The 22,096-nt window shown below is 43.0% G+C and overlaps 1 protein-coding gene across 1 annotated transcript in view; it reads left to right on the top strand.

The window, feature by feature from the left end:
* Positions 1-22,096, top strand: part of slc26a5 (solute carrier family 26 member 5) — a 79,596-nt gene that overhangs the window by 53,754 nt on the left and 3,746 nt on the right. Inside the window, exons 14-17 of the mRNA XM_083659437.1 lie at positions 3,026-3,118; positions 8,536-8,640; positions 16,573-16,776; positions 19,346-19,400. Of these exons, the coding sequence (XP_083515563.1) occupies positions 3,026-3,118; positions 8,536-8,640; positions 16,573-16,776; positions 19,346-19,400 (457 nt within the window). The remainder of the gene's footprint in view (positions 1-3,025; positions 3,119-8,535; positions 8,641-16,572; positions 16,777-19,345; positions 19,401-22,096) is intronic.

The following is a 22,096-nucleotide window of genomic DNA, read 5'->3' as shown; positions in this document are numbered from 1 at the left end:
CCAGCTTGGCCTACCTGGCCGCCTTGGCGCCTCGCGATTGTACTTTTCCGGCCTTCGACCTTTTTAGCGACTTACAGCTATTTGCGGCTGGCGCTCCCAACTCGGTCGGGCCTTCGATCTTGCGATTGTACTTTTCCGGCCTTCGACCTTTTTAGCGACTTACAGCTATTTGCGGCTGGCGCTCCCAACTCGGTCGGGCACCTCGCGATAGCGCTTCCCAGCTTGGCCTACCTGGCCGCCTTGGCGCCTCGCGATTGTACTTTTCCGGCCTTCGACCTTTTTAGCGACTTACAGCTATTTGCGGCTGGCGCTCCCAACTCGGTCGGGCCTTCGATCTTGATACATTAATGTTTAACTTGGCGCTTCCCCGCTTGGCCTACTTGGCTGCCTTGGCACCTCACCTTTACCTGGCTTGGCTTGGCCTAGCGGAAATTGCCGCACAACCCCTTACTAAGCCAGCTAGAGTCAATGGGCCTAGGAGTAGAATACATGGACCTGACAACAGCGTCTCTGATGTTGTTGCCTCTTCTGAAACAAAACTTTGGAGGAAATTTGGTGATGTTCTCCAGTAGAGGGTCGCATTCAAGCACGTTCTTCCAATGTCTACAAATGATATCTTTAATGGCCTGAGAAGCTGTACTATACTCTGAAACAAAAGTGACTCGATACTCTTGTGGCTCCTTATTACCAGGGTCTAGGAGGGTCTCCCTATGTACTGTACTGACCTTATTTCTGGCTGTCCGGATGGTAGACTCTTTATAGCCCCGCTGTTTAAAACGGGCGTGCATTTCATTAGCCTTCGATTCAAAGTCAACAGGGTCAGTACAGATGCGTTTGAGATGTAAAAACTGTCCATATGGGATGTTTTCAACTAAACGTCTGGGATGGTGGCTACGTGCGTGCAACACACTGTTCCTGTCGGTAAGTTTTCTAAAAATGGTGGTGCTTAAGCTATCATGTTCAACAGAAATACGTAAATCTAAAAAATCTATTTGCTTCTTGTCAAATACCATGGAGAATCTGAGTGTGGGGTGTGTACCATTGATATAATCTCTGAACTCGTGTAGTTCACTCTCTGAACCCAGAAAGACCAACAAAATGTCATCTATGTATCTTACCCAAAATAAGACATGTTTCAAAAGGGGAGAGGAAGAATGGTTATATATATATATATATATATATATATATATATACGGTATACTGTATATGTGAGGTCTCCAGACCATATTTCAAGCAGAAGGCCACTCATGCATAATCCGATCATCCCCTGACGTCAGTCAAGTTCTAGCATGACGTGGTCAGTCAAAGTCCTAGTATGACGTCTGCTATGACGTCTGCTATGACGTCAGTTAATCCTCATATACTGTACATAGCAAGGGTTCTACGTCACCTCTCTCTCTCTGGCCGATCATAGCAGCAGCTAGCTTCACGGCAGTCCATCTCCCTTGAAGCCGTCCTCCGAAGCGTTGTTTTGCGTTGTTCTGCACCACATCTGCAGGCCGATTCAGCACCCCCAAGTCCTCTTTAACCATGGATAATCCCCGCGGATCTCGCAACGCTCCCCACTCCACTCCGGGTAGGTCGAATCCCGAGCCAGAGCAGCCCTCGGACAGCGACGTCAGCCTAGACAACGATACCCTGTTTCGGATTGGCCACGGAGCGCATCTGCCTTCCGAGACGTCTGACAACACCGGCGGAGCGGCCGTGCCACAGGCTGCCAACGTAGCCACGATGAGAAGGCCCGGTGCGCGCCCCCGCCCAAGAACGCGCGCGCGCGAGCCGGAGCGAGAGGCCGCTCGCCGCGGACGCGCGAGAGGCCGCGGACGAAGACCAGAAGAGGGAGCTGCCCCGAGAGCCGGGAGTCGTCGGGGTAATGCAGGCCGCGGGGCCGCCGTGAGACGCCATGTTCCACGCCATGTTCTTCCTGGTCGCACTGACCTCCAGGCCGCCGCCCCGGAAGCGGAAACGGCCCCATTCGCAGCTCCGCCGAGCCGACAGGGGTCGTCAAGAGCCATTATGCTGTCCCTGCTAGATGCCAGCAGATCGGTGGAGGCTCGTCTGAGGGCTTTGGAAACCCCCCCCCCGTCCCCCCCACGTTCGCCTCAGCCCAGCTAGCTCAGCAGCCGATCCTGCCCGGGCCGTTAAGAGCCATCCTGCTGTCCCTGCTAGATGCTAACAGATCAGTGGAGGCTCGCCTGAGGGCGCTGGAAACCCCCCTTCCCCATTTCCCCCACGTTTGCCTCAGCCCAGCCGGCTCAGCAGCCGATCCCGCCCCCGCCCGCCCGCGCAGCAAGCCGACGTGTTCCCCACCACCACCCAACCTGCCGCATGACTCCATTGGCCAGTGGCGCTGCTCTTGAGGCAAGAGGAGGGCACCTGCATAGGCTAGGAGATCCCCCCCCCCCCCGTGGGGGATCAGGAGTCAAGACTCGTTGGTGGCGGACTGGGGAGGTGGGTGGGGCAAAACAACGCTTCCAGAGGACGGCTTCAAGGGAGATGGACTGCCGTGAAGCTAGCTGCTGCTATGATCGGCCAGAGAGAGAGAGGTGACGTAGAACCCTTGCTATGTATATGAGGATTAACTGACGTCATAGCAGACGTCATACTAGGACTTTGACTGACCACGTCATGCTAGAACTTGACTGACGTCAGGGGATGATCGGATTATGCATGAGTGGCCTTCTGCTTGAAATATGGTCTGGAGACCTCACTTCGATTAGCCGATTGCTAAATAAAGTTAGTCAAATCCTACCAACTGGCCTCTCATGATTGAAATATATATATATATATATATATATATATATATATATATATATATATATATATATATATATATATATATATATATATATATATATTATGCCTCTTGATGTGTTGGTATCGATTATCAATATTTTTCTGGGTATCAGTATCAAATTTAGAAATTCTAGTATAGTGACAACCCAAGTGTGTGTGTTTAACACTGTTGGATGTTGGATGCTGCCGGCTCAGACTCTGACAGCGTGTGATGGTCTCTCGCTCCCAGGTGGCTGAATGTGCGGGGATTAAGATTTTCCACTACAACTCCTCAATCTACTTTGCCAACAGTGACCTTTATGTGAGCAGCCTCAAAGAGAAGGTAAGCTCAGCCGCTGTGTGTGTGTGTGTGTGCGCACAGTGCACGTGCATAAGCATGTGAATGTGCACGCTGAAGGAGTATGCTGCTTCTTGACCATAGCCAATAACCTCAGTATTTGTAAACTATATTTTTATGATTACAAAATATAAAAACTAGAGACCATCATCAGCCATGACATAGGCGACTTAAAATGAATGGGGGGGGGGGGGGGGGGGTCAGACTAACCCTGACCTTACACCAGTGGCGGCTGGTTTTGGGCGTTTTTTTTCTTCTCTTTTGCAGTTTGAAGACAGATTTTAACAACATACAAACAAAACAAAACAAAAGCTCAGACACAGCTGGAAAACAAAGCAAAGCATACTATTGATTGACAATTATAATATGGTGCTACCACCCATATAAAGGTGCTTACATGCTTATAAAAGCATATGGGTTCCCATACAAGGGGCCAAGACAAACCAGCTGAGCAAGTCACCCACCGCCCCTAACAAGGTAGGCCAGAAACAGGTCCCAAATATGTCACTCCTATACCCTAATGTAATCTCAATAGCAGCACCAGTCTCCTTCAAGGAAACAAGATCAATAGAAATCATTAGGCTACAGACCGCTTTATAGATCCACACTGTTACAGCAGGCAACATCAAACTTAATTTCAGTTTAATTCAATCACACAAATTACACCACGCACCCCCATATAGATAAGATTTTGTTATATTATTATTATTATATGAAAGACTATGAAAGACTAACCCTGACTAACCCTGACCTTACACCAGTGGCGGCTGGTTTTGGGCATTTTTTTTCTTCTCTTTTGCAGTTTGAAGACAGATTTTAACAACATACAAACAAAACAAAACAAAAGCTCAGACACAGCTGGAAAACAAAGCAAAGCATACTATTGATTGACAATTATAATATGGTGCTACCACCCATATAAAGGTGCTTACATGCTTATAAAAGCATATGGGTTCCCATACAAGGGGCCAAGACAAACCAGCTGAGCAAGTCACCCACCGCCCCTAACAAGGTAGGCCAGAAACAGGTCCCAAATATGTCACTCCTATACCCTAATGTAATCTCAATAGCAGCACCAGTCTCCTTCAAGGAAACAAGATCAATAGAAATCATTAGGCTACAGACCGCTTTATAGATCCACACTGTTACAGCAGGCAACATCAAACTTAATTTCAGTTTAATTCAATCACACAAATTACACCACGCACCCCCATATAGATAAGATTTTGTTATATTATTATTATTATATGAAACCCATGACCAAAATAGTCATACATTCTGTGATTGTGTTACTTATGGATGGAATTATAGTGAACATAGATTAATCCCCCCTTTTTGCTGGGGACCCCACTTTGAAAACCACTAGCTTAGGCTACAACTGTTGCAAGAAGGCGAATTTTCACACATTTTCAATGCAGATTGAGGACAAATAAGATGGATTGTCATCTGGTGCATTTCTTTTTCTTTTTTTTTCCCCCCCCCGATTTTTTATCCCATTTTATCCCCCGTTTTTTTGTGCTCGTTTGATTGCTCATTCCTGGTTGCTACTCCATCCTTTGCCGATCTGGGGAGAGCCGAGACTGATTCCATGCTTCCTCCGAGACATGGGCAGTCAGTCAGCCGCTTCTTTTCACCTGCCAGAGGAAGCTTCACTGGTAGGACATAGCACGTGGGAGGTTCACGCTATTCCATCCAGTTCCCCTCCCTCTGAACAGGCGCCCTTAACGATCAGAGGTGGAACCACATTAGCAACCAGGATGTTGCATGTTTTTGTGAAGGGGGTTCCTATATGAAGGAGACCCCCGGGAGGCACGGGGAGAACATGCAAACTCCACACAGAAAGGCCATTTTGCCGACCCCACCCGGGCGGTGGACACTCGAGGACATGCGGTGTGTGGACAGGCACGCATTCCTTCGCCGTTCACCTCGTCCCCAGGTGGGAATCGAACCCACGACCTTCGAGCTGTGAGGCGATAGTGCTAACCACTGCACCACCGTACCTCCCATCTGGTGCATTTTAACGTTAGGCGCACCCAGGAGAAAGAGAGTTGAAGTGGGAATAATTTCTGGCTGAGCAATGTAATGCACCTCAAAATAAAGTAAGATATTTAGGCTACAGTTAGTCTGTCAGTAAAAGGTTTGATGGATGAACAAATCAATCAAAAACACTTCACTACGTCCAACATAGGCTACAAGTTTCGTTTCATTCCATTGCATGTTTCATTCCATTGCATGTTTCGTTCCGCGTTTCGTTCCATGTTTCGTTCCGCGCTGCCAAATTCAGTTAAAAAATGTGCGAGTTTAAGATCGCCAAATGGCGGGCTATTCAGCATAAAACAATATAATACGAAAAAGTAGCACTGCTTGGTGGACGCGAATTTAGTAGAAGACCCGGATAACTCAAACTTAATTGACTTACTTAAATATCCATGCTGTCTGTAGCCGGTGCGAGTGCAGCCGATGAGGTTAAATTATCCCAGTATTTGCTTCTGAGCCTCCATGAGCCTCCGTGTACCACGCTGCCCTCTCTAAACTCGTTGAGGTGCTGCGTAATACAATGCAACGTCTGTCTGGCTTGTGAGCTAACTTACTGCTTGATAATATAAAACATAGGAAAAGAGAAAGGGGAAAATATGCCCGCGATGGAATTGCATTTTTTTATTTTTTTTATTTTTTTATTTACACAGTGCACCTGAACGCAACATGCAAGATACCCACTGAATAAGTGTCCAAATGTTCATGTCATTCTGGCCAATACTCCACTTCTGTTATAGCATTTCAGTCTGGAATATGGAATATCTTTCAATAATCTTTATGACTAAAAGGCTACATTGAATTAGAAATTTAAATAATTAACTCATTGGTTTTGGATTTATTTAGCTTCAAGACTGCATTTTTGTTCGTGTGACCCTCAACACAGGCTTTGATCATCCCGGGCCACTTACTGATACTTATGCTTAAATTAACCCACTCATATTCTGATTTATTTCAAGAAAAACATTTTGGCTAGTGGAAATTCTAATTGGCTGGTAACTTTAAAATCTAGCAGCCATATTGGCAGGTGGTCAAAAAAGTTCATTTCAAGCCCTGAGAGCAGGTGGTGACATAGGAGTGAGTGAGAAAAGGATGAAATATTGGTGGTTAAGACTGAATAATGACATCACAACTGTTAATTTAAAATGAGTTATTCCTCTAAACGTGGCTTCAAATGCACCAAATTTTTCACACTGGCGCCGTTCGGCCCTCAGCAAAACCTGGTAGCGAGGACATTTTTTGTGGCCCTCTCTATCATCAAAGTTACCCATCCATGGGTTACGGCATGACAATATTTGTTCGGCCCCCAGCAACAATCTGGGTTTCTCATGTGGTCCCCCATGAAAAATAATTGCCCACCCCTGTATTAGCCTGTCAGGTCTTCATTTCCTCAATTTCCAATGGAGCGGATTCAACAAGATTTTCAGACGTATTCAGCATTGGACAATACAGAATGTCAATCAATGTCAAGCAATCTATCCAACAACAACCAATTAGGTTTTCACCTGGTTTCACCAGGCTAAGGGCGTGTTCCGCTCCAGCTCAATCTGATTGGTTGGAAAACACATCACTCTCACGTGTTCTCTGTGAATTGCAAGTGTCTTTCAACCAATCAGATTTTTTCATTAGATAAATTACAAATATAAAAGGAATTTCCGCACACTTGAATCTGTACATATTAGATAATTAGATTAATTAGATAAATTACCAAATAAATAAACGCCCACAGGGCAAATGTTTTTTTAACTACCTACCCCACGCTGGGACCAGGGCCAGAGTGACTCGTCTGCATGGAGCTCTCCTTTCCATCAGTGCCCTACAGGTCACTGTTGTTGAAGCATTTTAAGAATATAATGATTGAAAAAATGAGCGTCTGCACATAAGAAAAAACACATTTGATTGATATTTTATTATAAAAAAAAGAAAAAAATTAAAAAAGAAAAAAAAAGAAAATAAATTATAATATTTTTTTTTATATAAAATCCCCAATCTAATAGAGGAGGACCATCCTCCTATGCCTCACTGGAAAAACCTCCTCTGCCTTACACACACGGGTACACACGGGCGTCCGGGTAGTGTAGCGGTATATTCCCTGCCCACCAACGCGAGGGGCGCAGGTTCGCATCCTCATGTTACCTCCGGCTTGGTCGGGCGTCTATACTAGGGATGGGCATTTCTAGCAAAAACACTATTCGAAATTCGCTGGCCAAAGTCGACTTTTAATCGAAATTCGAAAATAAAAATAAAAATGTAAAAAAAATTAAAAATGTTTTTTTTTTTTTTTTTTTTGCATTGTCTCCCCTGATTCTAAGTCTAAAGGTCCTTACACATCGGGAGCGTTTTTTTCGTGCGATTAATTCGCACGTCAATAATATTTTCCGAACCTATATCAGTCAATGCAACCGTGCATACCAACGGCGAAGTTTCGCTGAGCGTTATTGTGGTGTTTATTTTTTCGAACCACGGTCAATTTTTCAGAAATTCGCTTCCGACGTGTACACATCTGTGGCTGTGGGTCAAAACTCGCATCGCAATTTCGTGCCGTATATTCGCATCGCTCTTGATGTGTAAGGACCTTAAGGCTTTATTAATTACCGTAATAGAAAAAGCTTCTGCTGTGGATTTTTAGCTCAAACAAGCATTGCACCACTGAAGAGTAAAGAACATGTTACATGACATTGACATTTTCGAAAATAAAAAACAGTTTTGACAATCATGAGTGGTTCATTAAATATTTAGTAGGCTCAGATCTGAGTGCCAAAGGGGTGCCAAAGTCACCCCCTCTCCCTCTTCATGGGATTTCATCCGCCATTCATTTTTCCATAAACCTTGCTTAAAATGCTTATAAAAATTGTTTTACTTGCTCAAACCAAGCGATTCGACTATACTTAGAATCAGGGGAGACAATGCAACATTTCACTCACAAAAAATAATAATAATTCTTTTCTTTTTTTTCGAATTTCGACTTTCAATAATAAAAGTCGACCTTGATAATAACAACGATTATTCGAAAAATGGGGGGGGGGGGGGAATGGGGGGGGGACTACCGGTACACATCTGTAAAGTTTCGTGATTGCATCTAGCACCATTTTGATGCTATCGTATAAACATATAAACTGCCGTGGCTGGGTGCTGCTCATATTTTGAAGAAGAGATTTTAGAGAAATTCAGTGAACCCAACAGTAGAAAACAAGTTGTTTTGGGAAGAGAGGATTTGAAATTAGTTTCTGTATTTGGTTTCTATTATGCCGAGATTGGGGCATATAAGAGAGGAACTGAGACATTTTGACCTCACTGTCCTTTGAGCTGCACTATTATACAAAACAACCAGTTCCCTAACCTCATGTTCTCTACACTGAAACCTTCAGACAGGCGTAAACCCTGCGCACCTGCAAGCCACCCGGAAGACCCGAAAAAAGCTGAGGGAGAGCAAGCAGAAGAGTCTGAGTTCTCCTTTGAAGTTGCACGTCAAGGTGAGGGAAACATCTCTGCGTTTCTCCTTCACTTCCTATGCTTGTTGCAACCACTGCCTGCTTGTTTACACTGTCATCAGAACATGAAGGAGGGACAGTGTCATTTATTGATGTACATTCTTGTGGAGTAATTGTTTAATTGTTTATTGTGGATCCCCACTAGTCTACACCAAAGGTGAGACTACTCTTCCTGGGGTCCAAACACGTAAAATACAAACATACATTAAAAGTCCAAAAGTATTGGAGTAAAAACAATACAACAAAAATAAATAAAAACAAACAAAAAACAAGTGAGTCAAGGCTCACTCAATATTCATGTCAATCAAATATTAACAGTATCAACTCTTCTCATAAACAAAAAGAAATTTATCGGTCTTCCTGAGTAATTGCATCAGCAAAAACACTTATCCTGACCTTATTTTTACCATACTCACATGAAACCATCATATTATAATTGAAATACTTGATTACAATATATAATACATAATACATACCGTAATACAAATTCCTTACATGTTGCACAATTAACAAATCAGTAAATCAAAGACCAAAATCTATCTTATTATTCATAACTGCAATTTTTTACTTTTTTTAAACATAAATTTGTTCCTTACCATAGTTATATTTCTCTGTATTTTATTCCAGTAAGCAACTGCTCTATACATTACCGTCTTTTTCAGTGCATTTGTTTTTGGTAGAGGTAGAGTAAACCGTGAATCTAATGCTTTGTGGTATATCCATGTCTAGACTTAGTTGGGTCCAGTTGTGCGTACAAGCCCTCTGGTTTCCCAGTATTCCAGATGTTAAATAAAACAGTTACAAGGCTACATGCTATCCTTCGTTCCACTGTCATCCAGGACAGAGCGGCATGCATCCCACCGACACCGCTCCTCACAGAGCAGCGTAGAGCGAGGCGTGCCGCCCTGTTCTGAGCGAGGTGGAGTCTGTTCAGGTCAAGCTTAGAGGCATTGGACCATATGGCTGGACAGTAGTGCAAGCGTGATAAGACCAAAGATTGTAGTACAAGCCTTGCTGTACTATTAGTCAACAGATTTCTACACCTTCTGATCATTGAGGTACTGTACAACAGCTCATTTTAGACACCATGTTGTTGATGTGTTTCGACCAAGAAAGCGTTTCTTGAATTACCACACCCAACAGCTTGGCCTCTCTGACCTGTTCGATATCTACACAGTTGAGAACGAGATTTAGTTTTGGATTTGATCTACCGTAAATTCCGGACTATAAGGCGCACCGGTGTATAAGCCGCACCTTCAAAGTTGACTATTTTTTTCTTATATAAGCCGCACCGGACTATAAGCCGCGGGTGTTTTAATGGTATTTTTTTTTATTTTTATTTTTTTTTATTGTGTTTTAATGTTTAATTACCATATGTAATGCTCCCATTTATTAACATTTCAACAAAACAACATAACACAACACCACCTGTGTTGTTATTTACAGTGCACACAGTGTCATACAGTGTCATACAGTGTCATACAGTGTCATACAGTGTCATACAGTGTGGTGAAAAGAGGGCAAGAGAGGAAATTAAAACAGAAGTGGATTTATAGTTAGAAAGAGTGCTAAAAAAGAGAGATTTTTTTTTTTTTTTTTTTTTGAAAAAATCCATAGATAAGCCGCACCGTTATATAAGCCGCAGGGGCCAAAAAAGGCCAAAAAACGGGAAAAAAGGTGCGGCTTATAGTCCGGAATTTACGGTAGATGCATATCTGGAGACTATCATTATACTTTTAGTTTTTGTAACATTTCATTTTAATTTATTTTCACTTACCCAGTTGGAAACAAGCATCAATTCATCTTGCAGCAGCCTATTAACAGACTCTGATTTATCCGCAGCGACATACATGGTGGTGTCATCTGCAAAGATTTCCATTGATGCATTTTTAAGTACATATGGCAAATCATTAACAAAAATTGCATACAATAAAGGACCGAGGCAGCTTCCTTGGGGTACTATGTTGAGTATGTTGAGACTTGACTTGGTGCATGAAGAGAAGACTTGCTACTTGACTTGGTGCATGAAGAGAAGACTTGCTACTTGACTTGGTGCATGAAGAGAAGACTTGCTACTTGACTTGGTGCATGAAGAGAAGACTTGCTACTTGACTTGGTGCATGAAGAGAAGACTTGAGACTTGACTTGGGTTGGGTTCTGGTGACTTTAGACCTGACTCTGACTTTGATGACTTGAAAAAGTTTCTAAAGTCTTGACTTGACATCTTGTGTTTATGTAAATTACTTTGTTCCAGCAGAAGACTGAATTTAAATTCTGATTTTTTAATTTGTATGGAATGATTGAATTTGTTAAAGTTGAAACAGATGATAGAAATCAAACTCATGATGCTCTCACCAAGTTTTTGTCCTATTAAAACCATATTGCATTGAAAAGTCATAGATATCTAGCTTTGTTTAAGATATTAAATTGATACGGGACTCTTGATTATCTCCACCAGGAGATCGTTATTATTATTATCTCCGCCAGGAGATCATGTTATCGGCCACGTCTGTCTGTGCGTCTGTCTGTGCGTCTGTCTGTGCGTCTGTCTGTGTTCCTCCTCTCCTCTAGCTTGGCCTTCGCGTATCTCGAGAACCATTGGTCGGATCGACTTCAAACCATAGACTGTAAATATAAGCTTCAAACTTTGGGAAGGAGTATGTGACGGAGTGCACTGACCTGTTTTCTTGCAATTCGGCATAGCGCCACCTACTGGCAAAAAAAACATGTTTATCTCAACAACTTATCTCAACAACAGTTCATCCCATCGACTTCAAATTTGGGGAGTGCGCTGATGGGAACTCGACACAGTGCAGTGCCGAATTTCATTCAATTTAATTTGGCACAGCGCCACCTACTGGCAACACAAAGTGGTTTATCTTGAGAACCGTTCTTCCGATCAACTTCAAACTCGGGGAGTGCGCTTAGGGGGACCCAATGGAGTGCAGGGAGCTGAATTCCATGCAATTCGGCATAGCGCCACCTACTGGCAACAATAAAAAATATCTCAACAACCGTTCGTCCAATCAACTTTACCTTTGGGGAGTGCGCTGATGGGAACTCCACACAGTTTAGTGCCGAATTTCGTGACATTCGGCAAAGCGCCGCCTACTGGCAACACAAAAAGTGGTTTATCTTGACAACCGTTCATCCGATCAACTTCAAACTAGGGGAGTGCGCTAGGGAGACGCAACAGAGTGCAGGGAGCTGAATTTCTTGCAATTTGACAGCACCACCTACTGGCAACACAAAAACCAGTTTATCTCAAGAAACTTTGTCCGATTGCCTTGGGGAGTGCACTGCTCGGACCCGGATGGAGTGCGGTGCTGCATTTCATGCAATTTGGACTTATGCATAGTCATAGTGCCACCTACTGGCAACACAAAAAGCAGTTTACTGTATCTCGAGAACCATTCATCCGATCGACTTCAAACTTGGCGGGAGCATTGCTGGGAATCCAAGAAATGTCAGTGTTAAACTTTGTGCAATTCAACCTATAACATCACAGCTTTCACGTACCTCCAGGACTGTCTGTCCGATCGACTTCTGTATGTCTGTCCTTCGCGGATCTCGAGAACTGTTTGTCGGATTGACTTCAAACTTGCGGAATACACTTAGGGGGACCTGACGGGAGTGCAGTGGCGGGGAATGTCCACGGGGTGTTGAAACGGGGGAACGGGGCACTGCACTATGTATATCTTCTTTATACTATAATTCCAGGACTTTCACTATGTCTGTCCTTCGCGTATCTCGAAAACCGTTTGTTGGATCGACTTCAAACTTGGGGAGTGCGCTTAGGGGGGACCTGACGGAGTTCAGTGTGTGGGCAGGGGCGGGGGTGGAGTGCCCATGGGGTTGTGCTTTGTGGGGAACGGGCACTGCACTATTAATACATAAATACAGACTGCTTATTTGGCCCAGTGTTATGAAAACATATACACAGGCATACACTCAGTCAGACTGCCCTTGAGAAACCGCAATCCCACCCTGCTAGGCTGCTACGCGTAACCGCATCCCCTAATAATAAAGAACTCTGATGCACTCTACAAGAAGGGGCAAAGCCGTCTCTACTTTCTGAGACGGCTGAGGTCCTTCAACGTCTGCCGGACCATGCTGAGGATGTTCTATGAGTCGTAGTGGCTAGTGCCTTCCTTTATGCTATTGTGTGCTGGGGCAGCAGGCTGAAGGCAGCGGATGCCAACAGACTCAACAAATTGATCCGTAAGGCCAGGGACATTGTGGGGCTGGATCTGGGCTCTCTGACTGCGGTGTCAGAGAAGAGAACGTTGTCCAGGCTACGCTCCATCATGAGCAATGACTCGCACCCACTCCACGGCGTGCTAGTCAAACACAGGAGTACATTCAGTGAGAGACTGATTCCACCTAGATGCAACACGGAGAGGCACAGGAAATCATTCCTGCCTGTGGTCATTGGTCTATTTAATGCCTCTCTTAAAAGAGCACCTCGGAGACGCTCAGTCTTCCTGAGACTGAGCCAGCCGATAGGCTAACTGAAAAAAGTGCCTGGCTGAGCCACGTGTAACGTATAGGGCAAGCCGAATAATATAAGTTCAGTGTGCAATAAAGACAATTTGGCACGTAAGGTATACTTACTCTACGTATTTGCTTATTTAGACGTATTCCACTTATTTTGCTCCTATCGCATTTAATACTGTTTATTCCATGCTATGTTGTGTTCTTTCTTCTTATTCTGCTTATTTTACTATCGCATTTACTACTGTTTATTATGCCTCCGCCGGCGAAGCCAGGCCGAAGGCATTATGGATCCGGGTTGTCCGTCCGTACGTACGGCCGTCCGTACGGATGTCCGTCCGTCCGTCCGTCCGTCCGTCCGTACGGATGTTTGTTAACGCGATATCTGAGGAACGCCTTGACGGAATTTCATCAGATTCGCCTTAAACATTCACTTAGGCTCAAGGATGATCTGATTAGATTTTGGTGGTCAAAGGTCAAAGGTCAAGGTCACTGTGACCTCTCGAACGCCATTTTCAAGCTTGTTAACGCGATATCTGAGGAACGCCTGGACGGAATTTCATCAGATTCGCCTTAAACATTCACTTAGGCTCAAGGATGATCTGATTACATTTTGGTGGTCAAAGGTCAAAGGTCAAGGTCACTGTGACCTCTCGAACGCCATTTTCAAGCTTGTTAACGCGATAGCTGAGGAACGCCTGGACGGAATTTCATCAGATTCGCCTTAAACATTCACTTAGGCTCAAGGATGATCTGATTAGATTTTGGTGGTCAAAGGTCAAAGGTCAAGGTCACTGTGACCTCTCGAACACCATTTTCAAGCTTGTTAACGCGATATCTGAGGAACGCCTGGACGGAATTTCATCAGATTCGCCTTAAACATTCACTTAGGCTCAAGGATGATCTGATTAGATTTTATTGGGTCAAAGGTCAAAGGTCAAGGTCACTGTGACCTCTCCAACGCCATTTTCAAGCTTGTTAACGCGATATCTGAGGAACGCCTGGACGGAATTTCATCACATTCACCTTAAACATTCAATTAGGCTCAAGGATGATCTGATTAGATTTTGGTGGTCAAAGGTCAAAGGTCAAGGTCACTGTGACCTCTCAAACGCCATTTTCAAGCTTGTTAACGCGATATCTGAGGAACGCCTGGACGGAATTTCATCAGATTCGCCTTAAACATTCACTTAGGCTCAAGGATGAACTGATTCCATTTTGGTTATCAAAGGTCAAAGGTCAAGGTCACAGTGACCTAACAAATGCCATTTTCAAGCTCGGTAACGCCATATCTCAGTAACACCTTGACTAAATTTCTTCACATTTGGCTCAAATATCCAATTCTGCAAAGAAACGCCTTGATGCAATTTCTTCCAATTTGGCTCCAACATCCACTTGGACTCAAGAATGAACTAATGGCGGAGGCATAAGTCTGCGTTGCGGTCGTTCTAGTTTTATTTTGTGCTATGTGTGTTATGTGAGCGAGCAACTGTAACTTGTCCCAATAGACCCTTTTCACAGCCACCATTTTGTGTCTAAAAGGCAGGAAGTAACACAGGTGCACTGAATCCTTAATTAGGGTTTCCAACTTCCAGTCCATTTAGGTGTTCCAGTGCTGGGGCCCTAATTAGTGAGTTGGTTGCACCTGTGTTTACCCTGCCTTTTAGACACAAAATGGCAGCTGTGAAAAGGGCCCATTTCCCCCTGGGGATCATTAAATTTCTGATTCTGATTCTGATTCTGAAAAAAACTACACAATTATTCTAACATAAATGCACAATTTTTTTTTTTTACAAAAACATAAATACGTGGGTTACAATACATACAATAAACACATCATGAATGCATAAACAAAACACTCAAAAGCAGACAATAACAATAACAATATATGATTTACAATAGCATCTCAGTATGACAACACATTGCATTCAGGCGATGTCTTGTCACACACATGGTCTATGGATCAGCTTGGGGGAAAACGCAGTCGTGGCGGAGATCTGCACTCCACCGAGTGCACTTTTCTAGTTTGTTCCGTTCTACATTTAGACTTGACTAGACTTGATATTAATGACATGTACTTGACTTGGTATTCTACATTTAGACTTGGGACTTTCCCCCACCAATACTTTATTTTCAATATTTTATAGAACAATAAACATACAAGACAAACAGGCTCAGACACAGGAAAAGAAGAGAGAGAAAAAAATAAAAAATAAAATACATACATCTTTGACATTTAGCATTGTAACATGGTGTTACCAGCCGCATAAAGTGCTAATGTGCTTGTAAGAGATATTGTGTATGGGATCCTACAGAAGGGGTCCATGGGAAACCAGCTGGGCAAGCCGTCCATCACCCCTAACCTGTCACTAGTCATTCTTAAAAGTAGGTCAAAAACAGGTCCCAAATAGTTGAGAACTTTCCAAACGAGTTGATTCTCAGGAACCTGAGTCTCTCCATCTGTATAACAGAGACCATGTCCATCAGCCACACCTGAAAAGAAGGTGAAGAGGAGGACTTCCATTCCTTCAAAATGAGTCTTTTGGCGACAGTTGTCCCCAGTGTCGGAGATTGCTGCACAGCTGTAGGGAAGTTCAGAGAAGACTCCGAGCAGCCGAAGATGGCGAGTTAGACTTGGGACTTGACTTGAGACTGGTGACTCAAGACTTTAGACACGGTCACACCTCTGAGTTAAAGTGACACTCAGGCCATCTTGCTTGGGCCTGGGCATTGTGCAGAGAGAAAGCTAAGATGTGTATTGACAAATAAGCTATTGAAGTATTATGTTGATTCCTGTATTTGTTTTTAACCTGAACTGTAACAACACAAATTCCAAATCAACTTCAGTTGTTATGGCAACAAATTACTGAATTTGAAGCTAGAGCCCTGCATGGGCCTCAAATCCGGGCCCTACATGTTCGGGCCCGAGCCCGATGTGAGCCCTACAGCTTGTCAGAATTTCAGAACCTTATGTGTTTGATCAATCTCAAATAGCCTAAGCCTATCAAATCAACACTATACAAAAAAGTAAACACTTTGAAGACCACAATGGCCCTAGCTAGTGATGTGAAAATCTGCCCTAGGGTCGGGCCGGGCCTCGGCCCCCTCAGGCTCAAAGAGGTAACTTTGAATTTTGTCAACTTGGATACCCATAAATCTTGTAAGTAAGGTGACGTCAGGAAGCCAAAGAGGCGAGAGAGGAAATATCTAATGGGTTGGAAATGTATAAATTTTTTAAGAATGTGGAAGAAGCTTGCTCAGGATTAACATTTTTGAACTTTTGAACACTTTTGAATAATTCCCCCCCGCATCAATAGTCTCTCCCCACATTTTGTTTCAACCAGAAATACGTTGAATTACACAAGCAAGACTCCTCTGAATGGTCTGAAATGTCATTTCATTCGTTTTGATTGGTTCCAGGACAAGGAGAGGGGCGTGACCCACGAGGTTTTGTCCTATAACCACGCAGAGGAGCAGAGGAATGGCCAGCTGGCAGACAGACACAGCGAGTGCGACTCGGAAGAGGCGGTGTTTCTGGAGCCGCTCTGCTCGGTGCAATGTATTGTGCTGGACTGGACCCCCGTCTGCTTCGTCGACTCGGTGGGAGCCAAGGCCGTTAAATTGGTATGTTCCTCCTTCACTCGTTTATCAGATAGGCCTAGTGTTGAGTTCTGTCAGTCTACACAACAAATATTCTTTCTGTGTGGAGTTTCCATGTTCTCCCGGTGCTCCCCTGGGGTTTCCTACATACAACATCAGTATGGACCCCCACTAAAAACATGCAGAAGATCGTCACCTGACCAGCGACGACCAAGAACTGAAGATGGTCCCCGGGCGCTGTACATTGAGCTGCCCACTGCTCCTGGCTGCCCCCCAGAGGCAGGACATGCCTCAATGGGCATGCCTCGTCCCTGGCCTTGCAGATTAGATGTTTGAGTCTGTTGGCGTCTGCTGCCCCAGCACATGACGGCAAACAGGAAAGCACTGGCCACCACAGACTCATAGTCTATGAGTCATAGAACATCCTCAGCATTGTCCGGCAGATGTTGAAGGACATCAGCCTTCTCAGAAAGTAGAGACAGCTTTGGCCCTTCTTGTAGAGGGCTTCCGTGTTCTTAGTCCATTTCAGTTTGTTGTCAATGTACACCCCCAGGTATTTGTAATCTTCAATGTCCACACTGACCCCTTGGATGGAAATAGCCAGGGGTCACCGGTGAGTTGGCCCTCCTCAGATCCACAACCACAATTTTGTGCAAAAGGCAAAAGCAAATAGGCTCTCTCCGGCTTATTTAATTTATTGATCTAAAAATGAAACTATTCAGTCAGATAGTGATTTATTATGAAAGTAGCCTACTGCAATTACAATTTCAATCAGTTTCAAGCACTTTTTGGTTTGGTTTGGTTTGGTTTGGTTTATTTGGCATTCAAGGCAATTACAATACACATCAAACATTAAATAAATCATACAAAAAACAAAAAACAGAAAGTCCTGCTTATTTCCGATGGGGTCCAGTGAGGAACAGAAACTAGGCAGAACAAGACATTGACAGATAAAACACTAAAGCAAAGAATTTAAGAGATTAAAATAATCCTATGTTTTCTCTTTTGAGAGCACGGCTAGAGAGAAAAGATTTAAGACTGGTTTTAAAACGATTTAGGTCTTTTTGGGTTTTGAGATTCTCTGGGAGAGCATTCCATTCTTTGATGGCACTGAAGTGGAAGGTCGATGCTCCAACCCCCTTCACGGGAGGGACAACAAAGTTAGAGGAGCTGCCTCTGATGTTGTACTGATGAGCACTCGAGATACGAGGGAAGTTAATTGATAGGTAGGGGGCATTTCTGTTGTTGAATATTTTATAGACATGATTTAGTTTGAGGAATTCAACTCAATCTTCCACTTTCAGTAGACCAAGGCTGGAGAGTTCCCCCTGACCAATGTGGGATCTAGGTCCCATTTCTTTAATTAATCTCACTGTTTTGTTTTGCATCACCTGGAGCTTTTGCTTAAGGCTTTTGTGAAGTCCAGTGTACCAGGCAGGAGAGGCATAGTCAAATAGACATTGGATTAGGGCAGAACAGAGTAGCTTTCTTCTTTTGAAATTCAAGCATTTCCCTTGTCTGTATAAAAACCGTAGCCTTTGATTTATTCTCAGGATAACACTTTTGGCAATCTCATCACATGAGACAAACTGGTCTATTACTATGCCTAAATACTAGGGGTGTCACAATATATCGTCCCACGAAATTTCGCGATAGTAAAACGTCACGATATGTATCGTTGAGATGAAATCTCATATCGCGAAAAAAAAAAAAAAAAAATTCTCTCCAAAAAATAGACTAAGAAACGTCTTTGTTTGTTGAAGTTCAATGTGTGGAAAGTAGTTCAGTTGAACAAGTCTCTGAAGAGACACATGAGAAGTTATACAGGAGAGAAACCATTCAATTGAGTTTCTGGCAAAACTGTTTACTTGACAGGAAAAACTGAAGATGCATAAAAAATAGATTAAGAAAAGTCTTGTTGTTTGAGTTTGAAGAAAAACTGAAGATGCATAATGAGAATTTATACTGCTGAGAAACCTTTTAGTTCAAAGTAAATCTAAGTGACGGTGTAACTCATTCTATTTCAAGATAAGCCTTATCTCCAATCTCATGTTTTTTCTAGTTGTTATTGTAATAACAATTTCCCACAACAGCATGTTTTGTATTTGTGCATTTCAAATAAAATACTACTTTTCCAGTCATAGCCTATATTGTCATTATTCAAGTTTAAAAAAATATTGTTAAAATCGTATCGTATCGTATCGTTATCGTGAACCCAGTATCGTGATACGTATCGTATCGTGAACTGAGTGTATCGTGACACCCCTACTAAATACTTAACACTTGGAAATTATCTTAAAGTCATCAACATTCTTCAGTTTATGTTGAGACCCAAACAGGATGCACTCTGTTTTTTCTAAATTTTGGGATAATTTGTTGTCAACAAGCCATTTTATTAAAAATCCAAGTGCTTTTCAAACCGTGGTGTTTTCAAGGATTTCCTGCACCCATGCGAACCCTGTCCTTCAAACTGTGAAACATTGTTTTAGAAGAATTAGAAGTTTTGGAAGCGGTTTTGATCCATGGATTTCCAGCTGTGCCCTCATGTCATTTAATCTGCGTGGTGTGTCTGATGATGTCTCTGTCTCTGCAGGTGATTAAGGAATATGCAGCAGTGGATGTGGAGGTGTTCATAGCCGGGTGCAGCAGTAAGTCAAGCCTGTTGGCTAACCTCTGATCTGGGGAGTGTTCAGCCCAGCAAAACGTAGCAAACAGTTTATAGAGAGCCAAAGTCACACCCACTTCTGGATTAGGTATACGCACCAAAGCCATTCATCGGCCATTCTTTTTTTCCCATTTACATTTTGTAAAATGTTTCTAGAAATAGTTTGACTTGGTCAAACCATCGACATCGGTCAAACCAAGCGAATCAGCTGCCGGTATATTTGGAATCACAAGAGACCATTTCACTCGGACCAAAACTTAAAACATTTGTGGAAAAGAAAGACATTTTGTTTTGAAGTTTTGGTCTGAGTGAAATGTTCTACGGTCTCTAATGATTTCATATATAGCTGAATTGCTTGGTTTGACCAAGTAAAACTATTTTTAACAGCATTTTATGAAATGTAGATTTAAAAAAGAATGGTGGACGGATGACTCTGGTGCGTATGCCTAAACCGGAGGTGGCTGTAGGTTTCCTGTTTTGTCACAGATCAGCCAATGGCAGATTGCCGTTAACCTGACTCCGCCAGATGGGGGCACCTCTGGTGGAGTCAGGTTAGATTGCAGTTGCAATCACATCCTTTTTTTTCTAACCAAGCTGAGAAGTACACTGTGTTTTCTATTTAAAAGTGTTCCTTTACTTTGACTATTTACACATTTTAGAATAGTAACGACATCAGAGGCCTATACCACGAAGCCAGATTAGTGGCTTAGCGAGGTAACTTCAGGTTTAACCCTGGGTTTGCCGTGCTACAACGCTAGTTAACTTCTTACTGAGATATTTTTCCATAGCAACTTATGCTTCATAGTTAACCTGGTCGATAGCAGGTTAAGTTGCAAGGATAAGATTAAACCTTAAAAGGTGCCGCTCACGAACAAATGAGCTTCCTGGAAAAGGAGAGAAGAGTCTTTTGCGACCGCCAAGACCAATTTAATCATAGGCTATATGTCTCTGTTGTGCACCGTGTGCTCAACGGAGATGCTGAACATCGGTGGCGAAATCAAGCAAGCTGAATAACTTACGCATTGAGACAATCTGCATTTTTTGCCAGCCCTCCTTTCTGTGCAGCAGTTTATGTGCAGCAGTGTTGCCTTTGGTTTTTATTAGCCTACAGTACATCTTTGAATTCTTCATATTTCCTTAAGATTATGGTTTGTTCCTCCAGCATGAAGTATTCATTTTTATTTGCTCCCAAGCACATTTGACCCTGCCGATTGCAGCTGAACGCTGCATGGAGAAACATCACTAAATCACCTGCGTAACAAGGTTACCATAAACGTCTCCAAAGCACACTAAGGTGCGCTGTGTGCAACGGAGCTGCTATTTTTAATTCATTTAACCCATTGATACCTGATGCAGCATTTGTGTGTGTATCCCTTTAAGACCACGAACCGTGTTAATGCGGTTCGCGGTCTTAATGGGATACGCACACAAATGAGGGATATACACGCAAATGCTGCATCAGGTATCAATGGGTTAAAACTACGCCCGCACCGTGTTGATTCAGAGCCTATATTTCTAACGTTATGATCTAAATAGGCCTACGCATTTAGGAAATTTAGACTGAGTTTACACTCCTATTCGCAAAAAACACGTGGGTTTTATTGAGTAGACCTATATTAATCTGCTGTATAGGCAGTAGGCACTAGGCAGAAATGGCAGCAGAAATCAAATGACTGATGTGAATAAAAGCGGTAACTTTAGACAGTCCTTCAGTAACAGACTCATATCCAACGCACAGTTTGATTGTGACATGCAGTAAAGCTTCATTAATTTGCCACTTTGATGTGGCTTTCAATGAATGAGGAAATAGGTGTGTCTGATGCTGTAAAATCCGGAGCTGTCGATATTGCATTTTTTTTTTTTTTAACTTTCTTTTTATTGAAGTTTTCAAGTTGAAAATAAAAAAAGACAAGGACAGAAAAATTGACAGACAAAACATAAGATGGTGTACAGCGGGTTATTTTGGTCGACAATTGCACTCAGTGGGGGTTACTCGATATTGCATTGTGATTGGCTAGTTGTTACAAACCATGCCTCTTTCGTGGGGACGAGCTCCTGTTCACGAGCATTTTCAGGTGCACAAGCTCAGAGCTGGATAAAGAAATCCCAAATTGACAGACCCAGCTGATAACCGGCATCATGGTACAGAATAGTGCGATTGCTTTGATCTCGTTAAGCCAAACCAGATCAAGGGACAGATCCTGGATCTGTTTATCCTCCATTCGTGGTATGGGTCCCAGGACTATGAAATAACAAATGGAATTGGCTCAAAGGCTTTGGAAAGAAATTCATATACATAGGATCAATTTCACTATTTATATTTGTCTATGAAACACCTTTCAAGCATTTAAGCCTTTAGATCAGAATGTCTTTAAAGGAACACTGCCGATTTTCAACCAGCTTTGTATCATTACAAAATCGGTAGTATATCAGAAATCTGTAAACAGTTTTGCAGGCATTAATTACTTTGACAGTTATTGAGAGTTGATTTGTGGACCAGTGATGTCATTTGTGCATGAATTACATCACTGGTCCACAAACTTAACTCAAATCAACTCTCAATAACTGTTAAACTAAATGAATGTATGCAAAACTGTTTACCGTTTTCAGATATGTGTGAGATCATGTGCAAAATAAATCAGCATTGTTTTTCGGTGGAGTGCTCCTTTAAGAGAATAA

This window comes from Poromitra crassiceps, assembly GCF_964638095.1.
Source record: "Poromitra crassiceps genome assembly, chromosome: 2".
Classification (NCBI taxonomy): domain Eukaryota; kingdom Metazoa; phylum Chordata; class Actinopteri; order Beryciformes; family Melamphaidae; genus Poromitra; species Poromitra crassiceps.
This window is presented reverse-complemented; position numbering and strand designations above follow the sequence as displayed.